The sequence below is a fragment of the Pseudophryne corroboree genome, chromosome 1 (genome assembly GCF_028390025.1).
Source record: "Pseudophryne corroboree isolate aPseCor3 chromosome 1, aPseCor3.hap2, whole genome shotgun sequence".
NCBI lineage: Eukaryota > Metazoa > Chordata > Amphibia > Anura > Myobatrachidae > Pseudophryne > Pseudophryne corroboree.
This window is the reverse complement of record NC_086444.1, coordinates 778,883,982-778,907,975: the sequence shown is the minus strand read 5'-3', so window position 1 is coordinate 778,907,975 and position 23,994 is coordinate 778,883,982. Positions and strand designations below refer to the sequence as shown.

The 23,994-nt window shown below is 42.3% G+C and overlaps 1 protein-coding gene across 1 annotated transcript in view; it reads left to right on the top strand.

The window, feature by feature from the left end:
• Window positions 1–23,424, top strand: part of LOC134910162 (NADP-dependent alcohol dehydrogenase-like) — a 61,553-nt gene extending 38,129 nt beyond the window's left edge. The window contains exons 7-9 of the mRNA XM_063917886.1: window positions 5,715–5,850; window positions 21,986–22,121; window positions 22,933–23,424. Of these exons, the coding sequence (XP_063773956.1) occupies window positions 5,715–5,850; window positions 21,986–22,121; window positions 22,933–22,957 (297 nt within the window). The 3' untranslated portion in view covers window positions 22,958–23,424. The remainder of the gene's footprint in view (window positions 1–5,714; window positions 5,851–21,985; window positions 22,122–22,932) is intronic.
• The last annotated feature ends 570 nt before the right edge of the window (window positions 23,425–23,994 follow it).

The following is a 23,994-nucleotide window of genomic DNA, read 5'->3' as shown; positions in this document are numbered from 1 at the left end:
TGAAAACAACTTCAGCCTGATTTGACCATGTCAGAATATATAAAATGCCAAGGAAGACATTAAGTTAAGTAACTGGTTCTTAAACTGTGTGCTGTGGCACCCTGGGGTAATTGCAGGGGTGCCTGGGATTGGTGGTCCAGGACCACTTCAAATTATTTATGATCAATGGATATTGTGCCAATTACAGAGTCATGGTGCAATGAGAATCATGACTGGGACATAGCTATACCAGGATACAATTTATTTAGAAAGGATAGAATGGGAAGAATAGGAGGAGGGGTAGCAATGTATTTGAAAAAAAAATCATAAATGCTACTTTAATACAAAATATTGAAGACAAAACTAAGGCCCTTTGGGTCACCACAGAAACTGGGGAGAAGGATATTATTTGCATTGGGGTGATCTACAGACCACCAGGCCAGGGGCAGGATTTAGACAGGAACCTATTGTTGGACATCACTAAAATCACTTCAAAGGGAGTAGTCATAATCATGGGAGACTTTAATATACCTGATGTAAATTGGGAGGAGTCTTTTGCAAGTTCAGCTACAAGTGTAACATTTCTAAATTCCTAACAGGGAGCACCTCTCAAGCAATTGGTGAGGGAGCCTGCTCGCAAAGACTCAATATTAGATTTAATTCTCACAAATGGTGACAGGATATCAGACATATACTGTATGTGGGTAAGCACCTGGAATCCAGTGATCATCAAGCAGTATGGTTTAGTATAAAAACAGGATCCAACTCCTGTCACACAAAAACAAAGGTGTTGGATTTTACGAATGCTGACTTTGCAAAAATGGGGATATGTTTAAGTGATTCATTGGCAGACTGGAGGGACTTGGAAGGAGTGCAGGAGAGGTGGGAAACACTGAAAAGTGCAAATCTAAGGGCAACAGACATTTGAATCAAAAGGATTAGAAAAAGCATCAGGAAAAGGAAGCCAGTGTGGTTCACAAAAGAAGTATCAACTAGTGTGAAAGCAAAAAAGGTGTATCTTGACAGACGGAAGGATGCTATGAAAGTGATCAGATGTGCAAAAGCAGAAGCTGAGGAGAAAATGGCCCAGTCAGTAGATAAAGGGGGCAAACATTTTTTTAAGTATATAAATGAAAGGAGAAAATCAAATGGAGGAATAATAAGACTTGAGACAGAGTGAGAATTTGGTGGAGTGAGACAAGGCAATAGCAGATCTCCTAAATCATTATTTTTGCTCAATATTTACTACAGAAGGAGAAGGGAAGGGGCCACAGTTAAGCTGCAAGGACATTCATAAAAATAAGGTAGATAAAACTACATTTATAGAGGAGAAGGTCCTAACAGAACTTTCAAAACTAAAAGTGGATAAATCAATGGGGCCAGATGGGATACACCCAAGGATACTAAAACAGCTGAAAAATGAGCTGGTGGCACCATTAACAGAATTATTTAATCAGTCACTAAATACAGGTGCCATTCCAGAGGACTGAAAAAGAGCAAATATAGTTCCACTGTACAAAAGTGGAAGCAAGGAAGAAGCAAGTAACTACAGACCAGTAAGCCTTACATCAGTAGTAAGGAAAGTAATGGAAAAACTCTTAAAAGAAAGAGTTGTGGAATATCTTAAAACAAACAACTTACAGGATTCAAAACAGCATGGATTTACTGGTGGGCCAAATCTTATTGACTTTTTTGACTATGTGATGAAAATAATAGGTTGAGCTGTAGATGTAGCATATCTAGACTTTAGTAAGGCATTTGACACTGTCCCACATTGCAGACTGCTAAATAAACTTAAAAGCTTGGGGGTGGATTATAAAACAGTTAAACGGATAAGAACCTGGTTGCAGGATAGGAAACAGACAGTTGTTATAAATGGAGTGCAATCTTTGGAAGGAAATGTTACCAGTGGAGTACCCCAGAGATCTGTACTTGGACCAGTTCTCTTTAATGTCTTTGTTGGTGACATTGCAAAGGGTATTAAAGGGAAAGTAATACTTTTTGCAGATCATACAAAGATTTGCAACAGGGTAGACATACCGGGAAGAGTAAAACAAATTAATGATGACCTAGCTAGGCTTGGGAAATGGTCAAGAATGTGGCAACTACAGTTTAATGCTAAAAATCATAAAATCATGCACTTGGGTCTCAAAAACCCAAAGGCTAAATATAGTATCAAGGGTATCATAATGAAAACTACTGAGGAGGAAAGGGATTTAGGAGTCACTACTTCAAGTGACTTAAAGGCAGGAAAGCAATGCAACAAAGCAATGAGAAAGGCAAGTCAGATGCTTGGTTGCATAGCGAGAGGAATCAGTAGCAGGAAAAAAGAAGTAATAATGCCACTGTATAGTTTTGGAGACCATATCTCCAGAAGGATATAAATACATTAGAGAGTGTACAAAGAAGGGCAACTAAAATGGTGCATGGCCTACATCACAAAACTTACCCGGAAAGGCTAAAATATCTTAACATGTATAGTTTGGAGGAGAGAAGGGAAAAGGGGGGACATGATAGAAACTTTCAAATATACCAAGTGTTTTAACAAAGTTCAGGAGGGAAACATTCTTCAAAGGAAGAGAAGTATTAGAACTCAAGGACATATACTGAAACTGGAGGGAGGCAGGTTCAGGGGAAATTTAAGGAAAAATTACTTCACAGAAAGGGTAGTGGACAAGTGGAATAGCCTCCCATCAGAGACAGTAGAGCAATTTAAACATGCTTGGGATAGGCATATGAATATCCTTACAAATAACTAAGGTTTTAAAAAGGGTTGAGATTACGTAAAGGATAAAAAAGGGGCAGACTAGATGGGCCAAGTGATTCTTATCTGCCGTCAAATTCTCTGTTTCTATGTTTAATGTAATAAGCAAACCCAGTGCTGGTGGCTGCCAATCATAAAATATGTGGACATACAGGGGAGAATCTTGCCCTTTACCATTTAACTGTACCTAAGGATGACATATAAACACATATATATATACTGCATTTACAGTATGACTATATTTACATATAAATATATTTATTTAATTTAATATTATTTTCTACATTTCTCAATAAGAAACTAAAGTCCCAGTTTTAGTAAGCCTTGGTGAGTAATAAATTGCACAGTGATAAAGTACCAACCAATCAGCTCCTGTCATTTTTCAAACACAGCCCGTAACATGGCAGTTCGGAGCTGATTGGTTGTTACTTTATCACCGTGCAATTTATCACACTTCAAGGCTTAATAAATCTGGGCCTCAGGGTCTAGGGGTGCCATGAAAAAAATTCTGATACTCTAGGGCGCAGTGATCCAAAAAAAGTTTGGGAACCACTGACTTTCTTATTGCTCTAACTCGTGACATGCTAGCTCACTGAGTATCACCGACCTCTATGCGGTAAATGCAGATTAAAACTACATAGGGCAAGATTGTCAGGATACCTTGTGGAGCTGTAGTGGGATATATGCTGCAATGTTATATGATCATGTCTGCATCCTCATTGTGCACATGCATACACCCACTGAGCATTAAACAGCAAAAAGGCCAAAGATGGGTTTTACACAGACACAGACTCCGTATTCCTGGCTTCAAAAAATATTGGGGTTTCAAAGTAGTGAGTCTCCTTTTTCAATAAATGTCATTGTATTCTAATAAATTTGTTTTGCTAAACATATTTTTAACTAGAGGCAACAGGTCTCATTTAGAGCCAGACATTTGTTCCAAAATATTTCTTTAAAAACCTGGGTTAATGCCATTGAGAGAGTGATGTCCCTTTTTATCTGTCATAAACTCCGAATCACCGGACAAAAAAGAAATACTTGTGTAAATAAAAATATTAGGTATATGTAGAAAGGTATAGTAATCCTTTTTTATTAGCTTTCTGTACTAATTATGTAAATAAATGGCACTATATGAAACATCTTTCTCTCTTTGCCGCCTATTGTGCATTCTAGGCTGGGGTTAGAAAGGCTATTGACTCCTCTTGTTGTGGTAGTATGGTAGCTTTGTAAATGGAATATTTTCCCAACTTTCTTCTGCCGCATTATAATGCATTAATATCATAAAGGGAAAAAAACATGCAAATGTATTGCACCTGGAGTACAAATATGCAAAGTCAACCAATGCAATTGGATTACAATTATAGGTAGATCTACAGTTACTGAGAGTAGTTTGCACAACATTTTAGTAAATAAATATAAATAAATGTGTAATCTGCCACCACGGCCATAATTAGGTATGTGCAGAGTGTGCAGAATCAAATAGCTCAATAAGTAGGGTGTTTTGACTGGAATGCAACAGGTTATGGTTGGAATCCTGGGTAGACCAGTATATTGGAATGTGCTATTTAATAAAGGGTATTGTAACTGAAAAACAACGAGCTCTCAAGTTAAGTGCATGATTGTGGTTTAAAGAGGAGTTGTGTCCAAATCCATTTCCTTGCAGTGTTCTATAAATGTGTATGAATAACACACATGGGGGTAAATTTACTAAGATGAGAGTTCTATTTAAGATGTGATGTTACCCATAGCAACCAATCAGATTTCAGGTATTATCTTCTAGAAGGTGCTAGATAAATGAGAAGTAGAATCTGATTGGATGCTATGGGCAGCATCCCATCTTAAATAGAACTCCCATCTTAGTAAATTTACCCCCTAGAGCAGGCATTCCCAACCACGATCCTCAAGGCACACCAACAGTGCAGGTTTTAGTGATATCCAGGCTTCAGCACAGGTGACTTAATTAGTTGCTCAGTTATTTTTATTTAACCATCTGTGCTGCAGCCTGGATATCACTAAAACCTGCACTGTTGGTGTGCCTTGAGGACCGTGGTTGGGAATGCCTGCCCTAGAGTATATATATATATATATATATATATATATCCACAACAGAGGAGCACTCACCGGTCTTCAAAGCATTTTTTTCTTTATTTTCAACAAATCATGACAGAGGGGGGTGTCGACGTTTTGGTCCCTAGTGGGACCTTTGACAAAGGTCCCACTAGGGACCGAAACGTCGACACCCCCCTCTGTCATGATTTGTTGAAAATAAAGAAAAAAACTGCTTTGAAGACTGGTGAGTGCTCCTCTGTTGTGGATATATATTGGAATTGATGGGTCAGAGTTATCTATCATTATATGGAAGTCACCCCAGCATATACTTAAAAGTCCAGAGTGTGGACTGTTTGGTAATTGTATATATATATATATATATATATATATATATATATATATATAGGGTATCATGGCATTGTCTTTCTCTTGGATCAATTTTGTCGTGTCCCTTCCCCAAAAGTGCATGCGCCTTATGTCCCTATTGGAAAACTAAAAATAGGGGGGTGCCAATTCTCTTTCTGGCACAGAGCACCAAAGAGTCTAGTTATGGCTCTGTCTGCCACTAGAACACATTGTGAAATGTACTCTGCATTCTACTCGTGGAGTAAAAAGAAATAATGATTCTGAAAATACAAAGTTTTGTGAAAAACACAGTAATTATTTGTGTTGGTACTAGCCAGAAAATGTAATGATATTAAAATTGCATTATAATAAGCCTGAAATTTCTAAAATAGGTGAAACATAAATATACTATATTTATAAATGAAAGGTTCTGTATGGTCCATTTCTCTAAATACAGTACATACTTGCAGTCTTATTCTTAATATTTAACATCTGTGCCCTCTGTCCCTTACACTAATGGTCTTACAAATAGAACAATAAAATGATAAAACAACATTTTTTTGTTTACTATTTTCAGAATTCTGCTCTTGAATCCACGTACTGTGCCAGTGGAGTCACTGTGGTGATTGGTGTGACATCTCCAACTGATAAACTTACATTTCCTCCAATGTTGCTCATCCCAGGTCGTACATTGAAAGGATCTCCATTTGGAGGTTTGTTTTACACATTTCCTTATCTGTTTAAAAACTATTTTTCAGATCAAATAAAAACAGATTGAGCACTATAGCACTTGGTCACACATTTACACTTAGACAAATAGTCACATGTGGATGAGATCAGGGCCGGTTCTGGGGCTTTGCGCGCCCCGGGCGGCAATGGGGGCGTGGCTTCGTGCAGGGGGCATGGTCATTTACGCCCCCTGTACAGACTGAAATGTGCCCCCTGCTGGCCGCTGCCGCTGGCCGCTGTGAAGCCCTTCGTGGAGAGGTCCTTTAATGGCGGTGCGCGATGACGTCATCACGCACCGCATAGCAAAGGTCCTCTCCACGAAGGGAAACTAGACGCGTAGCATCTAGATCCCTTCGTGGAGAGGACCTTTGCTGTGCGGTGCGCGATGATGTCATCGCGCACTGCACAGTAAAGGACCTCTCCACGAAGGTAAACTCTAGTTTCCCTTCACAGCGGCCAGGGGCAGCGGGCAGCGGGGGGCACAGCAGCAGCGGATCTTGCCCTGGTGCGGCGCCCTCCGGATGGTGCCGGCGCCCTCCGGAAGGCGGCGCCCCGGGCAAAAGTCCTGCTTGCCCGTGGCAAGATCCGCTACTGTATGAGATATAAGTAAGAAATTCTCTATTTATTAAAGCAGAGTGTACAACAATATGATACAGTGCAACTAAAGAGCCCTACACACTGACAGATCTGCCGCCGAGCTGCCCGACGGCAAATACGGCCAACAGGCGACCCGGTGGCGGGGGGGAGGTGATGGGGGAGTGAAGTTTCTTCACTCCCCCTGTCACCCAGCTCCATAGCACTGCATGCTAATATGGACAATATCATCCATATTGGCTTGCATGCATAAGCGACGGGGCACCAACGATTAATGAGCGCGGGTCCGCGCATCGTTAATCGTTGGTGCCTACACACTGCACGATATGAACAAGTTCTCATTCATTAATGAACAAGAACGTTCATATCGTGCATTTTATCTGCCAGTGTGTAGGGCCCTTAAGTTATCACCATACTAGTAACAACTTTTATGCATAAAACAAAGTAGTAAATATGATTATTAATGAAACAAATGGTTGCTGTTCAAATAGGAAATGTCCTTCTTTTTGCAGTTCACTCGTGCTCTAGGTCCAATGTGGTAAGAGTGACGTTCTGTGAATAATTATCCCAGGAGGGGATTCTGTATCTATATTAGAGGAGATTAATCTCTCCTATCAGGCGATTAATAAGTAGAATCTGCAGTACATGTGGTATGTTATAAATGAAGCAAAATAATCCAGAAAAAAAGAAAAAAAGCAGAAAGATTGAAAAACAAAAAGAACAAAAAAACAACACAAACGGTGGGTTTCTTTGTTCTGGGGGGGCCGGCGTCCCATACTCCCTCAGGTGCACAACTTACCCTTCCGACACCGTGGAAAGCAATCCACTGCTTTACATGACCCGCCCCCTGACCCACCCAGAGAACTTCTGCTGAAATACTGATACCCACTTGTGGTGCATGGTACTCTTAAGGTGAGTCCTGAGCAAACTGCAGGAGAGCAGAGCTGGCTCTCTTGTCTGAGAGAGAGCAGCTTGCTGTGTGTAAGGTGGCGATGGTGAAGAGTGAGGCACTGGCGGCAGCCAGGAGACACAGCTCAGGAGTAGCTGATCAAATGGAGACAGGGGCTGCTCTGCTGCTGGTCTTACTGGGTCTCTGGTGGCGCTTTTAGTGGGATATCACACACCTGTGAATTGGACGGTACTCCCTGAGCGGTTGCGTGTGGGAAGGAACAGCCACTTGGCATTGATAGTGATCATATGTGTATCAGTGGCCATGAGGAAGGAACCCTGGCATCCCACGCTGTGGAGACACCTTACTCCCACCCCCCCTACAGGGTAACTGCTGGACCTTGCGGCCATTGTTGTCTCAGCAGCCAACTTTCTTGCTGCTGCTTCACTATTAAAGAATGATCAAAGGCTCTGATTTGGAGGAGGGGGCCTGCTAAGTGTGCATACACAAAGACTGTCCTGTTTTTAGAATGATCTCTTATACCACGAAGGGATCTAGTGCAATTGTTCATTGACAATGATGATGATTTTGAAACTAAGGGGGGAATTCACTTAGCCTTGATAATTTACTGTGGACTAATTGATTATTCAGACTATTTAATCAGCCCCTAAAAGAGCACACCAGTAGCACTTATCTGGATTTTTAGCGCATCTGATCTGTAAACGTTTTGCGGATTCTGAGTCTTAATGACTGTTAACACATGTAAACACTTGGTAACATGTAAATTTGTAAATTTACATTGCATGTTTGTAAACTTACATTGCATTACCAAGTACTTTACTGTGTTGGAAATTGTCTCTTTCCACAGCTAGGCTTTAGTATTGTGTTGTGTAGCGTATTTCGAACTAAGTTGTATTGTAATACATAGTCGGTATTGTCTGTATTATATTGTATTGTTTTTATAAAGGTACAGGGAGTTAGTTTCTTTTTAGACATAATGGGGGAGTCCGTGGTTGGGAATCTCACTAAGTGCATGTCGTGTATGATGTATGCACAACTGGAGCAACCGGTCCAGTGCGAGTACATCTGCGTGAGGTGTACGCGAACTGTTGCCCTGGAAGCCCAGGTAACTGATCTAGAGCAACCGTTATGAGACTGAGGAGTATTCACAGTCTCAAACTGATCTTAGATAGAACGGTGGAGGAGTTGCAGGGGGGGCCACCGGTAGAGGAGGATGAGGACAATCAGGTAGCAAGCTGGGTTACGGTTAGAAGGAAGAAGAAGAGGGGGAGGGGAGACAGGACATCTCCGAACTGCCAAACCACAATAAATTCGCCCAACTGGATGAAGATTCTGGGGATTGCAGTGAGGAAATGACGGCACTGGAGGATACCACTCCATCTAGCAACCAGAGGAGCGGTCCCTCCAGGATAAGGGGAAAAAAAGTTAGTGAGGTACCTAGTCAAATTGTGGTGGTAGGGGATTCTATTATCAGGAGAACAGATAGGGCAATCTGCTACCGGGACCGCGATCGCCATACAGTCTGTTGTCTCCCGGGTGCTCGGGTACGGCACATTGCGGACCGGGTAGAAAGATTGTTGGGAGGGGCCGGGAACGACCCGGCGGTCTTGGTGCACGTTGGCACCAACGACAAAGTTAGTGTAAGGTGGGATGCCCTTAAGAGAGATTATAGGGACCTAGGACAAAAATTAAAGGCAAGGACATCTAAGGTAATATTCTCTGAAACATTACCTGTGCCACGCGCTAGTCCAGGAAGGCAGAGGGAGATCAGGGAGGTAAATGTGTGGCTTAGAGACTGGTGTAGGAAGGAGGGGTTTGTGTTCTTAGAACACTGGGCAGACTTCTCAGTCAGGCGCCATCTTTTTGGACGCAATGGATTGCACCTGAATGAGGAGGGGGCAGCGGTGCTGGCGGGAAGGATGGTTAGAAGGTTGGAGAAGATTTTAAACTAGGTGCCTGGGGGGAGGGATTAGAAAGAATTAGTGGGACAACTAGAGAGCAAAAAATAGTGGGATGTATAAAGTATAATGGGGGTGGAGAGGGGGGATGGAGTGAAAGAGTCAGCAATGGTAATTTAAGGGATACCATGGTTCCTAAGGAAATGTCATGTACAACAGAACTTGCGGATCAGGGAATTAATAAACTTAAGTGTATGATTGCAAATGCAATGTGGGAATTAGAGGCAATTGCACATAATGACCATTATGACATAATAGGCATTACTGAGACATGGTGGGACGATTCTCATGACTGGACGGCAAACATCGAGGGATACACTCTCTTCAGGAGAGATAGGATTAATAAAAAGGGAGGGGGTGTTTGTCTCTATGTTAATCCATTCTTAAAACCATATTTAAAGGAGGTCAGTTACGAGGGGACTGGCGATAACGTAGAGTCTTTATGGGTTGAGATTTTGAGTGGGGATAAAGATACAAAAAATGTTTTAATAGGGACATGCTATAAACCGCCAAATATTAGTGTGGCTGACGAATTACTACTCTTGCAGCACATCAAAAAAGCTGCAGGTATGGGGGACATCATTATTGTTGGGGACTTCAATTACCCGGACATAAACTGGAACACCGAAACAGTAAATACAGCTAGGGGTAACAGGTTCTTAAACATTCTAAAAGATCATTACTTGTCACAGGTAATTGAGGAGCCAACTAGGCAAGGGGCTATACTGGACCTAGTACTAACAAATAATGAGGAAATAATAACAAATACTAAAGTAGGGGAGACCCTAGGAAATAGCGATCACAGTATGATCACATTTGATATCAGCTTTCAAAAACAACTATATAAGGGTTTAACCAAGATTTTTAACTTTAGGAAAGCAAATTTCACATTGCTGAAACAAGTGATGAAGCAGATTAATTGGGAAATTGTATTTCATGGTAAGAATACAGCTGAAATGTGGGACATTTTTACAACTCTGCTCAATAAGTACACTAATTTATTTATTCCCAAAGTCAACAAAAACAGAAGTAGGAAATCCAAACCGATGTGCCTTAATAAAAAGGTCAAGGAACAAATGGATAAAAAGAAGCGTGCTTTCAAAGCATTTAAGTTTGACGGAAAGGTGGAATCATTCCAGTTCTACAAGGAATGTAAAAATAAATGCAAAATAGCGATTAGAGCAGCTAAAATAGAAAACTAAAAACAAATCGCAAAGAGTAAAACAAATCCGAAAAAGTTCTTTAAGTATATAAATAGTAAAAGGTTGAAAAGGGAGAATATTGGGCCCTTAAAGGGTAAGCTGGATGTGTTGATTAATGATGATAGGGAAAAAGCAGATTTATTTAATAAATTCTTTTCATCAGTATTCACGAAAGTGGACAGGTTGACAAGAATAGAGCATAACAGAAATAACAATAATGACCCACTGCTTGGTACTTGCTTAAACGAGGTAGTAATCCGGGAGAGACTGAGTAAAATTAAGATAAATTAATCTCCTGGGCCGGATGGACTCCACCCCAAGGTTCTTATGGAACTCAACGTAGAGATAGCCAAACCTCTGTATTTGATCTTCATCGAGTCAATTAGATCAGGAATGATACCAAAGGACTGGCGTATAGCAGAGGTAGACCCAAGATTTAAAAAGGGTATTAAAACGCTCCCCGGGAACTATAGACCGGTTAGCTTGACATCTATAGTGAGGAAAATACTAGAGATGAGCGGGTTCGGTTTCTCTGAAACCGAACCCGCACGAACTTCATGTTTTTTTCACGGGTCCGAGCAGACTCGGATCCTCCCGCCTTGCTCGGTTAACCCGAGCGCGCCCGAACGTCATCATGACGCTGTCGGATTCTCGCGAGACTCGGATTCTATATAAGGAGCCGCGCGTCGCCGCCATTTTCACACGTGCATTGAGATTGATAGGGAGAGGACGTGGCTGGCGTCCTCTCCATTAGAAATTAGATTAGAAGAGAGAGAGAGATTGTGCAGAGTCAGACAGAGTTTACCACAGTGACCAGTGCAGTTGTTGTTAGTTAACTTTTATTTATTTTAATATAATATATCCGTTCTCTGCTATATCCGTTCTCTGCCTGAAAAAAAACGATACACAGCAGCAGCCAGTCACACAGTGTGACTCAGTCTGTGTGCACTCAGCTCAGCCCAGTGTGCTGCACATCAATGTATAAAAGGCAAAGCTTATAATAATTGTGGGGGAGACTGGGGAGCACTGCAGGTTGTTATAGCAGGAGCCCCCAGGAGTACATAATATTATATTAATTTAAAATTAAACAGTGCACACTTTTGCTGCAGGAGTGCCACTGCCAGTGTGACTAGTGGTGACCAGTGCCTGACCACCAGTATAGTAGTATATTGTTGTATGTATTGTATACTATCTCTTTATCAACCAGTCTATATTAGCAGCAGACACAGTACAGTGCGGTAGTTCACGGCTGTGGCTACCTCTGTGTCGGCAGTCGGAACTCGGCAGGCAGTCCGTCCATCCATAATTGTATTACAATATATACCACCTAACCGTGGTATTTTTTTTTCTTTCTTTATACCGTCGTCATAGTGTCATACTAGTTGTTACGAGTATACTACTATCTCTTTATCAACCAGTGTACAGTGCGGTAGTTCACGGCTGTGGCTACCTCTGTGTCGGCAGTCGGCAGGCAGTCCGTCCATCCATAATTGTATTATTATTATAATATATACCACCTAACCGTGGTTTTTTTTTCATTCTTTATACCGTCGTCATAGTGTCATACTAGTTGTTACGAGTATACTACTATCTCTTTATCAACCAGTGTACAGTGCGGTAGTTCACGGCTGTGGCTACCTCTGTGTCGGAACTCGGCAGGCAGTCCGTCCATCCATAATTGTATTATTATTATAATATATACCACCTAACCGTGGTTTTTTTTTCATTCTTTATACCGTCGTCATAGTGTCATACTAGTTGTTACGAGTATACTACTATCTCTTTATCAACCAGTGTACAGTGCGGTAGTTCACGGCTGTGGCTACCTCTGTGTCGGCAGTCGGCAGGCAGTCCGTCCATCCATAATTGTATTATTATTATAATATATACCACCTAACCGTGGTTTTTTTTTCATTCTTTATACCGTCGTCATAGTGTCATACTAGTTGTTACGAGTATACTACTATCTCTTTATCAACCAGTGTACAGTGCGGTAGTTCACGGCTGTGGCTACCTCTGTGTCGGAACTCGGCAGGCAGTCCGTATTATTGTATTATATACCACCTAACCGTGGTTTTTTTATACCACCTAACCGTGGCAGTCCGTCCATAATTGTATACTAGTATCCAATCCATCCATCTCCATTGTTTACCTGAGGTGCCTTTTAGTTCTGCCTATAAAATATGGAGAACAAAAAAGTTGAGGTTCCAAAATTAGGGAAAGATCAAGATCCACTTCCACCTCGTGCTGAAGCTGCTGCCACTAGTCATGGCCGAGACGATGAAATGCCAGCAACGTCGTCTGCCAAGGCCGATGCCCAATGTCATAGTACAGAGCATGTCAAATCCAAAACACCAAATATCAGAAAAAAAAGGACTCCAAAACCTAAAATAAAATTGTCGGAGGAGAAGCGTAAACTTGCCAATATGCCATTTACCACACGGAGTGGCAAGGAACGGCTGAGGCCCTGGCCTATGTTCATGGCTAGTGGTTCAGCTTCACATGAGGATGGAAGCACTCAGCCTCTCGCTAGAAAAATGAAAAGACTCAAGCTGGCAAAAGCAGCACAGCAAAGAACTGTGCATTCTTCGAAATCCCAAATCCGAATTCCGAGCCCACCCGCTGGCGGTGATGCAGGGCAGTCTGGAGCGACTGCTGATGCTGACATCTGGTCCGGACTGAAGGACCTGACAACCATTACGGACATGTCGTCTACTGTCACTGCATATGATTCTCTCACCATTGATAGAATGGTGGAGGATTATATGAGTGACCGCATCCAAGTAGGCACGTCACACAGTCCGTACTTATACTGGCAGGAAAAAGAGGCAATTTGGAGGCCCTTGCACAAACTGGCTTTATTCTACCTAAGTTGCCCTCCCACAAGTGTGTACTCCGAAAGAGTGTTTAGTGCCGCCGCTCACCTTGTCAGCAATCGGCGTACGAGGTTACATCCAGAAAATGTGGAGAAGATGATGTTCATTAAAATGAATTATAATCAATTCCTCCGCGGAGACATTGACCAGCAGCAATTGCCTCCACAAAGTACACAGGGAGCTGACATGGTGGATTCCAGTGGGGACGAATTGATAATCTGTGAGGAGGGGGATGTACACGGTGATATATCGGAGGATGATGATGAGGTGGACATCTTGCCTCTGTAGAGCCAGTTTGTGCAAGGAGAGATTAATTGCTTCTTTTTTGGTGGGGGTCCAAACCAACCCGTCATTTCAGTCACAGTCGTGTGGCAGACCCTGTCACTGAAATGATGGGTTGGTTAAAGTGTGCATGTCCTGTTTTGTTTATACAACATAAGGGTGGGTGGGAAGGGCCCAAGGACAATTCCATCTTGCACCTCTTTTTTCTTTTATTTTTCTTTGCGTCATGTGCTGTTTGGGGAGGGTTTTTTGGAAGGGACATCCTGCGTGACACTGCAGTGCCACTCCTAGATGGGCCAGGTGTTTGTGTCGGCCACTAGGGTCGCTAATCTTACTCACACAGCTACCTCATTGCGCCTCTTTTTTTCTTTGCGTCATGTGCTGTTTGGGGAGGGTTTTTTGGAAGGGACATCCTGCGTGACACTGCAGTGCCACTCCTAGATGGGCCCGGTGTTTGTGTCGGCCACTAGGGTCGCTTATCTTTCTCACACAGTCAGCTACCTCATTGCGCCTCTTTTTTTCTTTGCGTCATGTGCTGTTTGGGGAGGGTTTTTTGGAAGGGACATCCTGCGTGACACTGCAGTGCCACTCCTAGATGGGCCCGGTGTTTGTGTCGGCCACTAGGGTCGCTAATCTTACTCACACAGCTACCTCATTGCGCCTCTTTTTTTCTTTGCGTCATGTGCTGTTTGGGGAGGGTTTTTTGGAAGGGACATCCTGCGTGACACTGCAGTGCCACTCCTAGATGGGCCCGGTGTTTGTGTCGGCCACTAGGGTCGCTGAGCTTAGTCATCCAGCGACCTCATTGCGCCTCTTTTTTTCTTTGCGTCATGTGCTGTTTGGGGAGGGTTTTTTGGAAGGGACATCCTGCGTGACACTGCAGTGCCACTCCTAGATGGGCCCGGTGTTTGTGTCGGCCACTAGGGTCGCTTATCTTACTCACACAGCGACCTCGGTGCAAATTTTAGGACTAAAAATAATATTGTGAGGTGTGAGGTATTCAGAATAGACTGAAAATGAGTGTAAATTATGGTTTTTGAGGTTAATAATACTTTGGGATCAAAATGACCCCCAAATTCTATGATTTAAGCTGTTTTTTAGTGTTTTTGGAAAAAAACACCCGAATCCAAAACACACCCGAATCCGACAAAAAAAATTCGGTGAGGTTTTGCCAAAACGCGTTCGAACCCAAAACACGGCCGCGGAACCGAACCCAAAACCAAAACACAAAACCCGAAAAATTTCAGGCGCTCATCTCTAGCTTTAATAGGCAGCCTCCCCCACCACTAATTCCACCTCCTGTGAGAGTCCTGATTTCATGTACTGGGTGTACTGCTTAGTAAATGACAAACACAACACGGCTGGTACACCACTCTATGGAAATGAATGGCTTATGCTGGCTTTGGTTGGGGGAAGGGAACCCAGAAACCACAGAAGGCACATTCATTTGTAAGGCATGTCAGCACTGTGCATGCACCTAGAGATTGAAGGATGCCTGGTGTGGGTGAGCCGTCATTTGCCAGGTAGCTCTGCTAATGTTGGGCTTCTTTTTTTTTTCCGTAAATGCATCTTACTGATGTGTCCTCTTGCATCCTTGCAGCAGTCATGCTGAACAGCCCATGAAGTTACACCATGCAGCTGTGGGACTCGGTAGCGCCGATCATGTTTTTTGTGTTGTTTTTTTTTGCGAAAATGCATTTTAGATGGAAAAGTAATGTAGAATGCACAAGCAGCTTCTGCTGATTAAAATGATATGTAGCATGCCTATATTCTGTGTGTGACTGTGACTGTATTTGCATACCAAATGCTGTGCTACAGTGTTTTCCAACATTTTGTACAATGTTTTCCATCATTTTGGATGTAGATAGAGCCGCTATTACACAAAGAATTTAGACATGCTGCATATCATTTTAATCAGCAGAAGCTGCCTGTGGGTCCTATTACATTACTTTGTGTCTAAGACACATTTCCACAGAAATAAAATACAAAAAAGGTGATTGGTGCATCCGCATGGTGTGACTTCAAGGGCTCACTTCAAGTTCCTGACTGACTGTCTCCATTTGACCGCTGGTCTGTGTATATAACATTACAGTTGTTAATGGCCATTTGCCCGGGCTTGCTAATAGTACATTATTACAGTATTATTACTGTACTGTATAGGTACTATCCATCCACTGCTATTCACTCTACAGCACTGGATTCGTGGAGCATTAGCCACCCAGTGGTGAAGATGTGTATTGCATGCTGTGTATGTTGTTGCACCTTAATGTGCCTTTCCACACAACACCTCAACAACCTGAGCTATAGCTAAGGGGCGACAAATACTCAGTATAGGTGGAGAAACTGCAATGATGAGGGAGGCTCCATCTGTATACATACAGCTGTGCTTATGGGTGAGAATCCATATGTTTATCTGTGCACACAATGCATAAGTAAATTACTGTTCACTTGAATTCAACTCTGCATTATGCCCATTATGTATAAGCCCTTCAGGTGTTTCTAGTATAAACATAGATATACTGTAAAATGAAACATTGATATTGATTTATGTTTAAAAAAAATTGTATATACAGGTGTGTTGGCATACATCATTGCTACAGCAACACTAAACAATACCTTACTGTGCCAGATTCTATTAGTTTAGGACATCTTTTTTGTGTCTTTTGAGCTGGAAAAGCATCTTAGTTGCAATGCGATGCACCTAGGGGGTGATTCAGATCTGATCACTGCTGTGCGTTTTCGCACAGCGGCCGATCAGGTACTAACTACGCACTGCAATGTGCACACGCATCAGACATCAACAAAGGGCATCACTGGTCAGTGACAGGATGGTGCAAAAAATCTTTTTGCACGGGCATTCGCAAGGTGATTGACAGAAGGAAGCCATTTGTGGGTGGTAACTGAGCGTTTACTGAAAGTGTCCGGAAAAATGCAGGCATGCCCAAGCGTTTTCAGGGAGGGTGTCTGACGTCAGCTCCGGCCTCGATCAACCTGATGTGATCACACTGTAGGAGTATGTCCTGGGCTATGCTGAGGCTGCACAAAGTGGATTTTAGCAGCTCGGCGTACACATAGGATCACACACTTGCATGGCGAATATACACTCCCCCTGGAGGCACCACTTATTTGAATGCAGGACAGCAAAATTAGCAGCCCAGCGTCCAGGTCTAAATTATCCCCCTAGGAAGTACTAAGAGACTGTACTGATTATAGTATATCTGTGTGCAACTGAGTCTTTGAATCTGTATACGAAGTGCTACAATGTACTGTAGCAGCCGCAGCTTTTTGCCATGCCAAGTTTCATAGCGCTTCATATACAGACACAGCCTTACACAGATATACAAGTGTTGCATATCAAATTAACCAGTAGTCTCCTGATGTGTCCTAGTTGCATCACATTGTAACAAAGATGCAATTTTGGAAAAAAGCCACGCAACACTTGCAGGGTTGCACTAGACCTGGCGGCTCACTTGCACCAGCCGTCTTGTCATACATGGTGTACAGTATTGAGGCTAGATGTATGAGAACACTTACCTGTATACAGTTGTTAAGAGGTACTAAATGTGTTTCCCTGGTTTCAAAATAATAATTGAATATAGCAGATAAAAAGACTGTATTTTGTAAAATGTATTTCAAGATGTTGACAATTCTAAAAATCTGAAAATCTTAAATCCACCTGAGCATACGTTTCTGTGCATTTTACATGCTCCTGTTTGCTTAGACATTTTGCAGTATTTGTTTAAAGTAAAACATACAGTAGCTTACACAATAGATAATGGAACTAATATTTTGTTGTTATTTTGATTAACACTGAATATGAAAACATAATATAAGGGTTACAGAAAGTGGGCGCCTTAGTGCTTGCACATTTATAGGCCCTACACACTGGCCGATTTTTTGAAAGATATGAACGATCTCGTTCATAAATGAACGAGAACTCGTTCATATCTTTCAGTGTGGAGGCTCCAGCGATGAACGATGCGCGGTCCCGCGCTCGTTCATCGCTGGTCCCCCGTCGGCTGTGCATGCAGGCCAATATGGACGATCTCGTCCATATTTGCCTGCAGTTCTATGGAGCCGCGTGACGGGGGGAGTGAAGAAACTTCACTCCCCCCGTCACTGCCCCCCCGCCGCCGGGTCGCTCGTCGGACGTATCCGCCGTCGGGCAGCTCGGCGGCGGGTCGGCCAGTGAGTAGGGCCCCTTAGACACAGGCATGCCATAGGTGAACATTATCACTCCCACGACTCTGCTGACAGACAGAAGTGTGGATGCAGCATCCACCTCTGAATATGGCCCCATATGCTTCATAACGGATTCATTACTAGAAATAACCCCATATCCATACCTCCCAACTTTTTTATTATACCAAGAGGGACACATACGCAGCTTCGTTGCGTGCTCCCGAAAAGGGACGTGGCCTATGAAAAAGGGGCGTGGCTTTGCAGGAGGGCCACGCCGCCGTTTTCAACACTGAGGGGGCATGCCCAGCGCTCTGTAAGCTGCTGGCATGCCCCCTCTCCTCCTGTCTCCACTGAATAGATGCTGTGAAAATCGGGACAGTTGGGAGGTATGCAATATCAGTGTAATACTTTGTACAGGTGAGTATACAAATTTGGTGCAGGAGAAAGCTGGTGCTACCTCTGTGATGCATTCTTACTTCTTACTTTGGTGTAACGCTCATCTCAGCCCACAATCCGACTGAGAGGAAAAGGTTCTTCCCACAGACATAGACACAATGGGGTATATTTACTAAAGTATGAGTTTTTTTTAGAAGTGGAGATGTTGCCCATAGCAACCAATTAGATTCAATTTAAGATTTATCTAGCTGCTTCTAGAACATAATAGCTAGAATCTGATTGGTTGCTATGGGCAACATCTCCACTTCTAAAAAACTCACACCTTAGTAAATATACACCAATGGCAGACAAAATGTATGGAAAGGAGTTTTGCATTTATTAATAATAAAACCAAATAATGACTACAATGGGTAATTTTAATTTCAATGAATATATTATAAGTACTGTAGTTCACACATAACGTTTAATACCAGGTATAATTAGCACAATGGACCTAATTCAGAATAGATTGCAGCAGCAAATTTGTTAGCAGTTGGGCAAAACCATGCGCACTGCAGGGGGGGGCAGATATAACATTTGCAGAGAGAGTTAGATTTGGGTGGGTTATTTTGTTTCTGTGCAGGGTAAATACAGGCTGCTTTATTTTCACACTGCAATTTAGATTTCAGTTTGAGCACACCCTACCCAAATCTAACTCTCTATGCACATGTTATATCTCCCCCCCCCCCCTGCAGTGCACATGGTGTTTGCCCACCTGCTAACAAATTTGCTGCTACGATCAGGTCTGAATTAGGCCCCGTGGCCCTCATTCCGAGTTGTTCGCTCGCTAGCTGCTTTTAGCAGCATTGCACACGCTAGGCCGCCACCCTCTGGGAGTGTATCTTAGCATAGCAGAAGTGTGAACGAAAGATTAGCAAAACTGCTACTAAATAATTATTTGCAGTTTCTGAGTAGCTCCAGACCTACTCACAGATTGCGATCACCTCAGTCCGTTTAGTTCCTGGTTTTACGTCACAAACACGCCCTGCGTTCGGCCAGCCACTCCCCCATTTCTCCAGACACTCCAGCGTTTTTCCCTGACACGCCTGCGTTTTTTAGCACACTCCCAGAAAATGCTCAGATACCTCCCAGAAACGCCCCTTTCCTGTCAATCATTCACCGATCAGTAGTGCGACTGAAAATTGTCACTCGAACACCAGCAAATCTACTAAGTTTTGTGTTAAATAACTTAGCGCATGCACTCTGTGTATCATGCACATGCGCAGTTAGCAACAAATCACAGCATCGTGAAAATCGGTAATGAGCGAACAACTCGGAATGACCCCCCATGTGCACTGCAGGGGAGGCAGATGTAACATTTGCAGAGAGAATTAGAGTTGGGTGGGGTGTGTTCAAACTGAAATCTAAATTGCAGTGTAAAAGTAAAGGGTATTTACCCTGCATAGAAACAAAATAACCCACCCAAATCTCTGCAAATGTCATATCTGCCCCACCTGCAGTGCAAATGGTTTGGCCAACTGCTAACAAATTTGCTTCTGCAATCAACTCTGAATTAACCCCAATATCACTGTAATTATGAATTATCTGGTTTTGCAAAACTAAACAAAAATAACAATATTCTTGCAGAATTAATTAACATTGTCTATAATACTTACAGTCCAAATTCACTTTTGAGTTCAGGATTCCGTTGACAAAATCTTGACAGCCAACAATGCCGGCAGCCAGAATCTCAGTGCACGAGGGCTATTCCCACTCGTCAGTGTCAAAGACCGAGCCTGCAGTTTGGCGAGCATAGTGAGCCCGCAGGGGGACTCTTAGTGCTCCCCCCGCGGCCGGCATTCTGGCTGTTGGGATGCCGTTTCAGGATATGGACAGCCGGCATCCCGTCTGCCGGTAATACATACCGAAAGCCACACATTATGGCCCTTAATTGAATGCATGCACAAAACAGTTTTTACTTAAATCGTTAATATGGATCTTTCTCAACAAATCTGACACAGGACCATAGGATGCAGCTTCCCCTCCAGAAGTTAGGCACAGCTTGCTGGAACATGTTTACTTACTGCTGCAAATACTGAATCTGTGGTACTGCAAGTCCCAGCCACTTTTTGCTGCAGCTTGTTTCCTCTACCACTCTGCAGGAGCCACACCTGCAATAACTGTCCTTCCGGAGGCAATCATGAGACCGCCTGTCGGGATCCCGGTGTTCACAATGCCAACGCCAGAATTCCAACAGGTGGCAAAATGCTGCAGCTGGAATAATGGTGCAACAAGCTTTTCTCCCTCTATGGGTGTCCACAGCACCCACAGAGGAAGAATATAACCTGTGGCGAGTACAGCGAGCCACCGTGCCCGCGGTGTGGTGACTGCAGCGAGCCTGCAAGGGGCTTTCTAGCGATCGCCAGCTTCCGGCATACTGGTGGCCGGGATCCTGCTGTCAGGATCATGAGAGCCGGGAACCCGACAAACCGGTAAATAGTAAATATTCCCTGTCCTTCATCTCTCCTCTCTCCAACTGTCATTTTTTTTATATAACTTTAAAAAAGTGGCCCCTACTCCAAAATGCCCTTATTCCAGTGGGAACTCATCTCTTATGAGATGGCAGTAATCAGAGTCACCTGTAAAGTAATAGTCTACAACAGTGGGATAATACAATATGTGCAACCAGTACTTAGTGGACCCAATAGCGACATATTGAAGGTTCCCCTGTCCCAATGCTTCTTGAGAGATACCTCTCTGCAGCAGTCATTCATTTTATGCCCATAATAGTGCCACGGTTTATTTTCTGAACCATAGTAGTGCCTTACTTAATATGAACCATAATAGTTCCCTAGCTTACATGATGTCACATTATGCCACACAATATCCCCAATTCACATTATGACATAAAGTGACCCCAGTTATTATTATGCCACAATACAGTGCCCCTTGTTCATACTGTGCCACATTAGAGTGCCCTCCAGTTCAAATTATGCCTCACTATAGTGCTTCCATTTCATATTGTGCCACATTAAAGTGACCCAATTCTTTTTTTGTTGCATTAGAGTGCCATCCACATAACAATGAGCAGTTCAGATTATGACACATTACAGTGGCCTCCAGTTCAATTATGCAACAATACAGCGCCCCCTTATCATTATAACATCCACTACACACTCCTCTCACTGAAAATGTAATGTCACACAATTATACTGGGCAATAGATCAGAGGCAAATCTGGGAAATTAATATAAAACTTGGGTCCAGGCCCCTTAAGCCTCTAGGCCCCATAGCAATGGAACCCCTCGCACATACTATAGTTACGGCTATGTATATGTGGTTGGGACAGGACTTTTAACTGATACATGCAACAGTGGGGTATCTAATTGGTCTTTAGGACAGTATTTTTCTTCTATTAATTTAATTTTTATTTCCATAGTGTCCATAAATTGTATTTTTAAAAGAAGATGTGTGCATGCATTTTAATCTTATTTTTAATTAAATCCAAATGAAGTCTACAGAAAAGCAATTGAGATGGGATTAGTAACATTTTGACAGACCACAATAAAGCGTGCTAGAAAAGAAGTGTGTGTATAAGCCCTATATTTTTTTAGCTAGTTTTCATCATGAATTGATGCAGAGTGCTAACTTCAATGTCGTATCTCTAGACATCCATCTAGAATATACTGTATGTGTTTAATAAAAATAAAATAACATAGTGTTCTTGTGTTCTTTTTTTAGGGTGGCTAGGGGAAGATCTCCCAAAGCTGGTAACTGATTACTTGAATAAAAAAATCAAGATTGATCACTTGGTGAGCAATACACTGCCATTGGATAAAATCAATGAGGCCTTTGACCTGCTCCACAGTGGGAAAGGGTATGTATTTCTGAAAAAAACTGCAGTTTATACTATACACGGTTTAAAAAAAAAAAAAAAAAAAAAAATTTATTAATTACATAAATTCCATTGTCAGAAATTTTTAATAAAGTACTGTAGTAATGAAAGTTTTGTACTGTATAAACGCTTTACATTGAAGGATTGTTTACATCATATTAAATGTTTTAAATTGTATTAAAACATATGTAAGTAAAATATCTGGTTAAAATCAGAGGCAAATTTTAACAATCATTTAAACCAAAAAGTACAGTTTTAGTCAATGGCTATCCTCCGCTTACCGTCAGAACTCTTCTCATCATATTAGGGACATTTACAGTTTTTATTTAGTTTTACTGTGCATATATTCTAAAGCATCCTTGCCTACTATCCTGCATTTTTTGGGGATGTTCTACTTCCAGATCCCGGCCACTTCCCCAGCAATTTGCTCTGAATCATGTCATCATGGAACTGTATTACATCATGGCTATAATGACAAGATTCATGGCACCTTGCCCTTTGTTCCTCGCACCTGGATTTCCCTCAGTCCAGATCTCCCAGAGGTCATCTTGAAACTGTACATCTGGTGCTGCAAGACCTGCATGGTGCCTAATAATATTAATAATAATAATAATAATAATAATAATAATAATAATATAGACTATAAGCCTATGAGCAGGGCAGACTTATCTCTTGGTTTAATATTTTGATTCACAATTGTTAAGTACTCAGAGTATTCTCGTGCTGTATAAATACATTCTAATATTATTCTTAATATTTAGATTTTACAATTTTTCCTTCTTACTTGTTTCAGAATTCGGACCATTGTGGTATACTGATCCCATAGCAGAGATGCTACTTTCTATCACTGGAGTCCTCTATTTTTATTTGCTTCAAATCCTGCATGAAATGTACTGAATCAAGATCTATAAGAAAACATTTCACTCTTTTATATTTACTGTAATTGTAATTATACACTGAATAAAATCCAATCACCTTAGCCTAAGCAATATCTTATGTTACATCATTCAGCTGATAGAACACAAGAACATTTGTGGCAATCACACAAAAAATAATTAATGTAAAGAATAATTTATATCTTGTCTTTTGAAGCTCTGCTGATTTGCTGCTTTCCTATTATAAGCTGCTTAGTTCAGAGCATATTACTTTTAAAACATACAGTATGCTTCCCCTCAAAAAAAAATCATAGTTTCTAACTTTATAATTATGTTTCACCAACATTAGATTTAGAATGAATCCTTGTCTTGAAATATCAGTTTTTAGGAAAAATAAACCATTAACCATTTGTCTACTTTCATTATTATCTTTTTTGTATATGGCACCACAAAGTGTCCATTGTGATCAGTAGTGGATCTTGCCACGGGCAAGCAGGACTTTTGCCCGGGGCGCCGCCTTCCGGAGGGCGCAGGGCGCCTTCTGGAGGGCGCCGCACCAGGGCAAGATCCGCTGCTGCTGTGTGCCCCCCGCTGCCCGCCTGCTGCCGCTGGCCGCTGCCCCCCCCCGCTGCAGCTGTGAAGGGAAACTAGACGCGTACGTGTCTAGTTTCCCTTCGTGGAGAGGTCCTTTACTGTGCGGTGCGCGATGACGTCTAGTTTCCCTTTGTGGAGAGGACCTTTGCTATGCGGTGCGCGATGACGTCATCGCGCACCGCACATCATTTCAGTCTGTACAGTGGGCGTAAATGACCACGCCCCCTGTACGAAGCCACGCCCCCTATTGCCGCCCGGGGCGCTCAGAGCGCCAGAACCGGCCCTGATTGTGATGTACGCCAAAACAATCCAATAATACACAAATAATTCAGTTTATAAAGGTTCAAACAGACAGTACAAGGGAGAAAGTGAAGTTTTTACTCAAC